Here is an 11,507-nt window from a genome sequence, read left to right as displayed (position 1 = left end):
ATACAATACTCAAGAATTAATAAAAAATAAATAAAAAGAATAAATGAATATAAAATTGATAAATAATAGAAGAAAGAAATAGAAAAACAACGAAAAACAAATAATATAAAAAGAATATAAATATATAAAAGAATAAAAATAAAGTAGAAGAAGAATATAAAAATAATAAATCACAAAGAGGTAATAAAATAAGAAAAGAAGAAATAAAAAGTGTATTTTTATTGTAAAAATTAGAAATATTCAATAAAAGTGTCTAATTTAATGATGTAAAATAATTAATATTATTTTATTAATGAAAAATATTTTACTCTTTTTTATGTTTATTATTTATATGTATAATTTAAACATGATGTTTATTATATATTCAATCATATGTGTTATGTTATTATAACATATAATAAGTGATAAAATATAAATGAAAATGATATGAATATATGATATAGAATATAAAACAAAAGAATAATAAGAATAAATGATAAATAAATATAGAAATGATAATCAATGATATAATAAAATCAAAATATAAAATATAAAATTAATATTAATATAAATCAAAAGAGAATAAATATAAAATGAAAATAGATATAAATGATAATAATATAAAAATGATAAAGATGAATATTCAAATAATAAAATATATCTAAATAGAAAAGAATAACAATAAGAAAATTTAAATAATATAAACATAAAAACATAAAATAAGAAGAATATAATAATATATAGATAATAAGAATAACACAATGATATACATAATATAAACAGAGAAATAAATATAAAAATAAAAATATAAAAATACGATAGATAAATAACATATAAATAAAAGAATATGAATAATAAAAATAAATATGAATAATCAAATCATCTATTTCATTAATATTTCATACAAAATGAATATAAATGATTATAAAATATAAACATAAATATATACAGATTGTATATTTATCATATTTTTTATTTTATTTTTTTAGGAGCAAAATATAATAAATTGAATATTCTATGGATGCAAATTATTTTGCATCTTTTTTCATTTTTGTAAATTATTTGGATGCATTATTTCTTTGTTTATTTTTGTGCCCATTTTATTTCATTAATATTATTCTTACATTATTACGTTCTTCTTTATTTTATTATTCTGTTGTTTTATCTTCTATTGTTTATATTGTTTATTTTTCATGTTATTATTTATTCTATTTCATTATGTTGTTATTTTCTATCATAATACAGTTATTATGTTAAATAAATATGTTAAAATTGTTATTATAATGAAATAAAATAAAAATAATAATACAATTAATAAGATGAATAAATAATAAATCATAATCTAAATGTGTTTATAACAATTTCTGTACAACACCTTTTAACATACTAAATGATATGAAATGGTTCTTTATTTGGAATATGTTTTAAATATTATGTGATGTTCTTTGAATTTTATTCTTTATACAATCATTCAGTTACATAAATTAATGATAAAAATAACATATAATACAGACTAAATGAGAACGATGATGAAATAATCCATGAAATAAAGAAAGATAAATACAAAAAGAAATAAAATGAATAAGAAAGAATGAAATAATAAATATTAATAAGAAAATAAAGAAGAAATAAAGAATAAGAAGTGATATGACAATGATAAAAATATGAAAGTGAATATGATAAAGAAAATAATAAAAAGAATAAATTAAATAACAATTGATTTATTAAGAAATTAAAAAATGAAATAATATATCATAGAATAAATACTTCTAGAAAAGAAAGGATAATAAAAGAATAAGAAATAAGAATAACTAAATGAAATGAACATAATGAAAGATAAATAAAAATGAAAAAAAAAAAATAAAATAAACAACTAAATAATGAATGAAATAATGTTATATTTATAATAACTAATAAAAATATTAAATAAATATTAAATACAATTTTATTTATTGTATAATCGTTATAACCATTTGTTGTTTAATATTATGTTAATATTTATATTTATTATTCTATTCTTTATACATTTCTTCTTATTATTATGTTTATTTTTTATTATTTTATATTTTTATCATAAATATTTTAAATAATTTATTCAATTATATTTATTTCTATTCTTTATCTTCTACTGTTGTTATTCTCTTTTCTTGTTTTTTATATTAACAGATTTATCTTCTATGAGTTGTTTATTTTCTTTATTACTTTCTTCAACTTCCTTTTTCAAATTATATCCCTTTTCATTCTAACATGTTTCGATTATGTGAATTCCATACACTCGGATCATGAACTCGAGGTAATAATTTATTTGGATAGTTGTTCATGATATTTCTCTGTGGTATATCATGAAGCTTTCTTAATGTTTCCTTAAGTAATAAATACAAAAAAACAACTTCAAACTACTTTTAATTTCTTCATTCATTTGATCACCACATTAATCATTTGAATGTCCCTTTTATTTCATATTACTTTTCTATTTAGATTCTACTCTTAGAAATAGTCATCTCATCAGATGCTTTTCATTATTATCCTTTCACATTACTTTGTTTAATTTCCTAATTACATGTTTTTATTTTCTTTTTATATTTCTTTATTCATCTCCTCTATCTGTTTGATAGTGTCTCTTAAGTTTCTCTTGCTTATTTCTTTCTATTTTATATTCCCTGTTTTGTACTTCTTCATTTCTACTTTCACTTCTTTTAATTACTAGCTTCTTCTTTCTTAATTAAGTCTTTCATCTCTTACTTTATACTTAATGTATTCATATATGTATTTTGATTTCTTGTTTGAAGTTCTGTTCTTTTTTTCTTTAAATATCTTCTTTCCTTTCTTATCAAATTTTATTTATAACAAAATTGTGTTTCTTGGGATTATTTCAGTCTTTTAATATTTTAAATTTGGTAAACAAAAATATGAAATGCCTACTACCAAAAATCTTTGAAAATTAGTTTGGTATATTCTAAAATTATCATAAACCATTGAACAAAATACTTATTCTTTTGTTTCTATTTCATCTTTCTTACTCTTTTATTAATTATTCTTATATTCTATTATTAATTTGTGTTTATCAAGAAGAATAAAAAAAGACCAAAATAAAATAATCAATTCAATCATTTTCAATTAAATTCTTTGAATGAACATAATAAAAATGTATAGTATTACTTTTATTTATTTTAGTACTTCATACTAACATATTAATATTCGAATATATTTATAATTATACTTTAATTATGTTTTGATTTCTTTTAATAAATACAAACTACCATTAAAAATTATCAATAATCATTATACAAGAATTGTCATTTCTTACAATTTCTTATTTGAATTAACTCATTGAATAATTAAAAATTACTTAATTAAGTGTTAATAGATTTTTCATATATTCTTCCTAGTTTAGCGGAGATTAATCCCTGAGCTGTTTAAAAAACAGTAATCTTTTTCTTTAACTTATCATTTATGTTTTTCTTGCAAATGAAAAAATCACTTCTTTGTTTTATTTTTTCCTATTAATGTCTTCTCATCCTTCTTCTGCTTATTTCTTCTTTTTAACCTTTTGTTTATTTTCTGCCTTAATTTTAAACATTTTCTTTTTCCTTTTTTCTTAATTTTATGAATGAGAGAAGAGACTATTTCATTCCCATTATATTATTATGTTTAATTTTCTTTTAGTCTTACCCACACTTCAGTACTTCCTTATATTACACCATGTAATATTCTATCATAATATCTTGCTACACCCTTTGCAACTTTACCTAATACATTTCTAATTCAAATACACCGTCATAACCAGAAAATAACTGGAAGTGTCGATGCTTGAATTTGTACTAGGGTTTGTGTGGTGTTTTAGACATGCCACCTTCGATCTCCCAAAAAAATAATGAAAAAAAAACAATACAAACATAAAATATATAAACAACTGTTACTCTGAAATAATAGCTAAATTGAAATACAAATCATAGAAATAATATATTCGTCTATAATAATAACTAATCAATAATCTTTAATACCTACAAAAATAAGTATTATAAATAACATAAATCAACACAGTAAAAAACGTTATTTAAAACAATAACAATACCACTAAAAAAATTAATTAATTTTATTTTCAATAGAAGTAAGTCTTTCCAAAAATTTGTTATGTGCTAACATTATAATAACAAATAAGAACCAAGGTATATGATGTATTAAAGAATTGAGTGAAATAATTATTAAAAAATATTTTGTTTTAATATGATAGCTTTTATAAAATTAGTGATATTTTTCTGAATGCTTATTCATAAAAATAGTGTTTTACTGTCGTATGTAGTAAAGAGAATCTAAAATTTAATTGTTTTAAGATACTAATTGAAATACGTTATTGATTAAAAAGTAAATGAGGAAGAAATTTTCATTTTCGTGATTATATTTTAAGAAAAATAATAGTAAAATTTATTATATTAAATTTATAAAAATATAGTTTATGAACAAGAACTTGAATTTGAAAAAAGATGACATTCATTCCACAAAAACACATTGAATTTCTAAGAAATAAAGAAAAGGAAAATGAAAATGATATTGAGTCAATAACAAGTTCTCATCTAAAAATATGTGGTATTTATTGGGGAATTACAACACTTCATTTATTAAATAAAGTTACTGATGAAGATAAAGAAAGATTAACACAATTTTGTATGAAATGTTTTGATGAAAAAACAGGTGGATTTGGAGGAAATATTGGATATGATGGACATATATACAATACTCTTAGTGCAATACAAGTATTATGTATTTTAGGAAAACGTTCATTAATTCCAGTTGAACAAGTTGCTAATTGTTTGTTTAATTATATTTTTATTTTTTAAGTCAATAGAAAAGAACTTAATTTATTAGTTATTAAATCATGTCAAAGAGAAGATGGAAGTTTTGTTGCTGATCATTGGGGAGAGTCTGATAATAGATTTGTATATTGTGCTGTATTAGCATTAACTCTAATTGGTAAATTAGACGTCATTAATACTGAAGCAGCAGTTAATTACTTAATGAAATGTATGAATTTTGATGGAGCATTTGGATGTATCCCAGGAGCAGAATCACATGCTGGTCAAACATTTACAGTTGTAGCTTGTTTGGCATTATTAAATCGGTTAGATGTATTAGATAAAGAGAAATTAGCATGGTGGTTATGTGAAAGACAAACAGTGACAGGAGGACTTAATGGAAGACCTGAGAAATTACCAGATGTATGTTATTCATGGTGGGTATTAACTTCATTAATTATTCTTGGAAAAGTTGATTGGATTGATAAAGATGCACTTGAAAAGTTTATTCTACAAGCACAAGATATGGAAGATGGTGGTATTGCTGATAGACCAGGTGATTGTGCTGATATTTATCATACATATTTTGGGATTGCTGGATTAAGTTTAATGAGGAAATATACAGATATTATTGGTGAAATTGACCCACGATTTGCTATGCCAAAAGATGTGTTAGAATTTTATCATTTAATTTAAAAGTTTGGGACAAATTATATTCTTTATTTATTAACGGTTTTTGATTATACAAAAAGAGATATAAGAAATTAATTTGCAAGAAGGAATTTAATTTGAAAGAAGAAGAAAATTAATTTTCATCATCTGCAATTACCACTTCATCTCCATGAGACTCTTCATTATCATAATCTTCTACTTTTAACTCTAAAGCTTCATCATCATCCAATTTAACAATTTTAGCTCTCTCCTCTTTTTGGTCAACAACATTTGATGGTAAGTAAAGGATAGTCAAAACCATACAATAGAAATTAACAAATGCAATAGTTGTTAAAGAAACAGCAGCATTATTACGATAACCCATAAAGAATACTGAAAGTAATAATGAGACATAGAATAATAAAATGAAGATAGTGAAAATACCATAGACTTGAACTCTATAACCAGCACTTCCTAATTTACGAACTTCTGAGAATGAACGAATAATAGAGAATATTAACCAGAATAAATAAATAATTAATAGACCCATAATACCTAATGAAATAATAACATTAAATACATCATGTGAACCAGTCATTGTAGGTGAATAAATCTTTCTTGTTTTGTTATACATGAATGATGCTAAAATAAGTGAAAATAATAAACCACACAATAAACCTCTTGGTAAATAGAATCGAATACTTGTTCTTTGTCGAATTGGTTTTCTTAATGCATCAAACATAATAAGAACATAAAACATTAAGAAACATATGAAAATAGTATCAATAACAGAATTAACAAATAAATAGAAAGCATTATCCATTAAAAATTCATATGGATATAATGGATTATTTTCCCAAATAAGGAATGTTAATAATACAACTGTCCACTTTTGTTCATGACTCCATTTTTCTTGTGGAATGGATCTATTAGCCCAAAGATAAATACAAGTACACAAACAAGAGAATAAAATAAAAATAAGTCTCCAGAATAATTCAAAAATAGTATAGAACGTTGAAACAAATGATGCTTTAAAGATAAGATCACTAACAATATCTTTTACATTTTCATTAATTATAGAAATTTCAATAATATAAATTGGATAATCTAAATACAGTTCTGATGAGATATAACCAATATCACATTTGGTAGATCTAGCTGGACAATGTACTTTACTTTCAATTGTTTTTTCTTCAATAAGTTTTAATGAACTTACTTCAACTTTTTGGTTTGGTTGATTTAATACATTAGTTCCATATAATGTATATCTAAATTTGACAAATCCATCAACTAAAAAAGATAAGTTAAACTTTAAATTCTTCTTGGGAATTATTTTAATATCCCACTTGAAATTTTTGACTTTCTTAAAATGAAAAGACAGGAAAAGATAAAACGCCAATCAAGAGAATATTTTTTAAAAGATAATAACACAACAAACAGGCAATATCTTTCTTAGAACTCTTTTTATTGAAATAATATTCTAAACGAGACTCTTGATTAAAAATTTCATATGCACCTAATTGAAGAGTTATTTTTTTGGATTTATCTAACAAATTTACTCCCCCACAATTTTGATTAAATTGTGCATCATCACCAGCACATTTCCATGAACTTATTTCATTTGTTGACCATGGTTTTGGTGCATTTAAACTAACAAAAAGAGCTATAACAACAAGAACTGCAAAAACAATGAAAAGAAGGAAAAATCCAATTTTTGATATTGTTGTCAATAAGAGTCTCTGTTCTTTGTTTGTGTTTAACACCCCAGAATTGTTCATATTTGAAGTTTTCAAGTTCTTTTTTTTTTTGACTTTTTTTGTAATACTTTTTTCTTTTTTTTTAAATAGAAAAACCCTTTTTCAACTCTATTTTTTGTGATTCATTCTCAAAAAAATTTGTGTTATTCAATGACAAAAGGGTAAAGCCTAAGGAGCAGAAATCGATGGTTCTTAGAGTGAATAAAAAAAGAGAGAGAGTAGTAAAAATAGTTAAGAAATAATAAAAAGAAGATAAAAAGTATAAAAATAGGAGGTAAAGACTAAAAAAGAATAATAAAAGACTAAAAAGAATATTCTAAGAATTAAATCTCCTAAAATTTAAAGAAATAATTGAACTATAAAAAATGAAGTAGAAATAATTCAGATATGATAGGCATAGTAGTCACTTCTTTTATTATTGTGATTTGTACTATATTATTCTTTTTAAGAAAGAAACCACTCCCAAAAGAGAAATTTGGGTGTTGGGTTGGTGAAGCACACCCACATGAAACAAGAGTAAGAAGAGATATTATTGGAAAGGACAAATTAATTGACCGACCAGATCAAGGATATACTACATTATATCAACTTATAGAATCTTTTCCAACTAAAGGACAAGACCATTTAATTGGATATAGAGAAGTTATAGAAAAAGTTCCATTTAAAACAGTAAAGACTATGGTACAAGGAAAAGAAATAGAAAAGACAATGTATAAATATAAAATGAGTGATTATAAGTATATGTCTGATAAACAATATTATGAATATATTCATAAATTAGCTAATGGAATATATTCTCTTGGATATAGAAAAGGAGATAAAATAGCTATATTTTGTGAAACTAGATATGAGTGGATGGCATTTGTTCTTGCTTGTGCTTGTAGAGGAATTATAGTTGTTACTGTTTATGCTACACTTGGAGCTGATGCTGTAGATGTTGCATTAAAAGAAACAAACGTAAAAGGAGTTTTAGTTTCAGAAGAAACATATGAAAAAACAATTCAGTTGGATGTTTATAAGTCAATTAAATTAATAAGTTGTGACCCATTAGAAGACACAACAATTCCAACACTTTCATCTATTTTAGATGCACCAAAAGTTGAAGATGATATTCCAAAAGAAGAAGATATAGCAATGATTTTATATACATCAGGAACAGCAAAAGAGCCAAAAGGAGTAGTTGTATTACATAAGAATTTACTTTGTATTACATATTCATATAATCATATAATGGGATATTCAAATAAAACACGATACATTTGTTATTTACCATTAGCTCATATTTTTGAATTAACAATTGAATTTTGTAATTTAGTATATGGAGGATGCTTAGGATATTCTTCTCAAAGAACATTAACATCAACATATATGTATGATAGTGAATGTGATATGATTGCATTTCAGCCATCATTTATGAATGGAGTACCAACAGTATTTAATAGAATAAGAAAAGTTGTAACAGATAAAATAGAAAAATCATCATGTATAGTTAGATTTTTATTTAATATAGCATTTCAATTTAAAAAGAAATTTTATGTTGATTATCAATTAAGACCAAGATATTTATTTATTCCATTTATTAAACTCTTTGATTCTCTTGTCTTTAAAAAGATTAAAGAAGAAATTTTTGGTAAAACTTTATTTGCTGTTATTATGGGAGGTTCTCCTTTATCTGATGATCTTCAAGAATATCTTCAAGTTATTCTTGCAGGTGTAGATATTATGCAAGGATATGGTATGACTGAAGCTTGTGGTCCAGTTTCAAATATGCTTCATGGAGATTTTGCTTATAAAACTATTGGAGTATTATATCCACATTTTGAGGCTAAATTAATTGATGTAGAGGATATGGGATATACTACTGATAAAGAAATACCACAAGGAGAATTATTATTAAGAGGACCTGCTTTATTTAAAGAATATTTTAATAGACCAGAAGAAACGAAAAATTCATTCACTGAAGACGGGTGGTTTAAAACAGGAGACATCGCACAAATTACACCTTCAGGAAGAATTCAAATTATTGACAGAAAGAAAAATTTAGTTAAACAACCATGTGGAGAATATATTTCATTGGAAAAAGTAGAAATGGTTTATAATTTATCAAAATATTGTGATATGTTTTGTGCTATTGCTAATCAATATTATGACTTTACAGTCGGATTAATTGTCCCTAACAAACAATTAATGGAAGAATTTGCTCTTGAAAAATCTATTAAACTTGAAGATGTATTTAAAAATAGTGAATTCCATGATATTGTTATGAAATCTTTACGTGAAGTTGATTCTTCTTTATCTTCTCATGAAAAAATTAAAAATTTCTATTTGGTTGAAGATGAATGGTCAGCAGAAAATGGTATATTAACTGCTGCTTTGAAATTAAAAAGAAATTTCATACAAAAGAAATATGAAAATGTCATTAAACAATTATTTAATTGATTTTGAATTGAATTAAGATTTTTATTTATTTTAATTTTATTGTATTAAAAGTTAAATAATATTATTAACCATTTTCACTTTTTCTTTCTTTAATTAGAGAAACTTAATGAATGATTTATATTATTATTAAAATGAAAGATTTAATTGTGAAAATTATATTAATTTTAGACTAACTTAAAGTATATATGAAATAAAAAATAGCCATAAAATAATTAATATAAATAAAATAAAAATTATTCAATTAAGTTTCAGTAGATATTGATATTTCTTTTTTATTTTGTTTGTTTGATGTTATTTCAATTCACTCTATAAAGAGTATTGTTCATGTTGTATTTATATATCTCTATATTCACATCCTCTCGTATCTCTATATTATTTCATCAATTTTTTCATATTAATCATTATATCTTTAATCATTATTTATTTTTAATTTTATATTCTTTTGTTCTTCTTTCTTACTGTTTCTTTTTTTGTTTATTCAATGATTGTAATTATTATTTGAATTACTTTTATTTGTTTTTTCTGCTATATAAATGTCTGATATTTTATGAATTGTTAATTCATTTTCATTATTATTTCTTTATTATTATATCTTCATTTCTTGTTTTTATCATTTTCATTTTATTGTTGTTCATTTATCATTTAATGTAATTATTGATTTGTTCATTTCAGACATTTGTATTATTTTCTTGAAGTAATTTCATTCTTTATATTCATTGCTTATATTATTATTCTTCATTATTTTATTTGTTGTTTTCTTTTCTATCTCTTAACATCATTATTATTTCTCAACATTTTATTTGTTTATTTTCATAATAATAATTAATTATTCTACACCAATTATTGTTATTTTATTTCTGATTATGTTAATTACTTTGATTTTTGATTATATTTGTTATTAAATGAGAATTGATTATGAATGTTATAAATATGTTAAAATAGCAATGAAAAAAGCAAATAATTGAAAAAGAAGAGAATGAAAGATATAAAAGAATAAAAAGAAAGTAAGAAATAGAAGAAGATGAAGAAAGAATAAAAGTAGAAAGGAGAGAATATAAAAAGAAAGAAGATAAAGTGTAATAAAACAAAAGAGATGATAAAAGAAGAAAAGAATGAAAAAAATAAAGGATGCAAATTTTATTGAAACAAATAAAAAAGCGCAATAAAAAAAAGCGCAAAATTTAATGATGCAAAATATTTAGCAACATATTTTATTGATGCAAAATATTTTGAAATAAAAATAATTCATCATTTGATATTATTATTATATTTGATAATAATTTATATTATATATTAAATACATCATATTTCTTTATTATTTATCTTTCTTTTTATTATTTCATATATTAAATTATTATTCATTCATTATTTATATTTCATTTATTAAATAAAATGAAAATGAAAATGTAAAATATCAATTAAATATTCATGAATAATAATTTATTAATATTTAATAATTGAAATAACAAATAATAAAGTAACAATAATGATATATTCAATATATTCTTTATTTGATTTGTTCAATATTAGATTATTCTATTTCATTATTTTCATTATTTCATTATTTCATATTCATTTATTATTTTTTAAAATCAAATAAACAATAATATTGATATTCATTCATCATATTAATTTAATATAATAAATATACATAACATTTCAGAATAAATAATGAATAATTAAGAATGAAAATATTGATTATATTCAATATTTTGTTCAACATAAAATCAATAAAACATATAATTTGATAATACACAAATGAAATAATAATGAAATATACAATACTCAAGAATTAATAAAAAATAAATAAAAAGGAATAAATGAATATAAAATTGATAAATAATAGAAGAAAGAAATAGAAAAACAACGAAAAACAAATAATATAAAA

The 11,507-nt window shown here is 21.9% G+C and overlaps 3 protein-coding genes across 3 annotated transcripts, besides 1 other annotated feature; 2 read left to right on the top strand and 1 right to left on the bottom strand.

Annotated features, from left to right (window-relative positions):
- Positions 1 to 3,318: 3,318 nt before the first annotated feature.
- Positions 3,319 to 3,838: a repeat region.
- A 625-nt stretch (positions 3,839 to 4,463) lies between these two features.
- On the top strand, positions 4,464 to 5,468 carry EHI_025110 (Rab geranylgeranyltransferase beta subunit, putative; the record flags this gene model as incomplete). The annotated part of the gene is made up of 2 exons (XM_643143.1): positions 4,464 to 4,788; positions 4,846 to 5,468. The coding sequence occupies 2 exons, from the start codon at positions 4,464 to 4,466 to the stop codon at positions 5,466 to 5,468; spliced, it is 948 nt and encodes a 315-aa protein (XP_648235.1).
- A 75-nt stretch (positions 5,469 to 5,543) lies between these two features.
- On the bottom strand, positions 5,544 to 7,206 carry EHI_025100 (uncharacterized protein). The gene is made up of 2 exons (XM_643142.2): positions 6,862 to 7,206; positions 5,544 to 6,713 (listed from the first exon to the last, which is right to left on the bottom strand). Exons 1-2 carry the CDS (start codon positions 7,199 to 7,201, stop codon positions 5,578 to 5,580), a joined length of 1,476 nt encoding a protein of 491 aa, XP_648234.1. The 5' UTR covers positions 7,202 to 7,206; the 3' UTR covers positions 5,544 to 5,577.
- Positions 7,207 to 7,567: 361 nt separating this feature from the next.
- Positions 7,568 to 9,619, top strand: EHI_025090 (long-chain-fatty-acid--CoA ligase, putative; the record flags this gene model as incomplete). The annotated part of the gene is made up of 1 exon (XM_643141.1): positions 7,568 to 9,619. The coding sequence occupies one exon, from the start codon at positions 7,568 to 7,570 to the stop codon at positions 9,617 to 9,619; it is 2,052 nt and encodes a 683-aa protein (XP_648233.1).
- Positions 9,620 to 11,507: the final 1,888 nt, after the last annotated feature.

This window comes from Entamoeba histolytica, genomic scaffold (assembly GCF_000208925.1).
Source record: "Entamoeba histolytica HM-1:IMSS scf_1104750516653 genomic scaffold, whole genome shotgun sequence".
Taxonomy (NCBI): Eukaryota; Evosea; order Mastigamoebida; family Endamoebidae; genus Entamoeba; species Entamoeba histolytica.
This window is presented reverse-complemented; position numbering and strand designations above follow the sequence as displayed.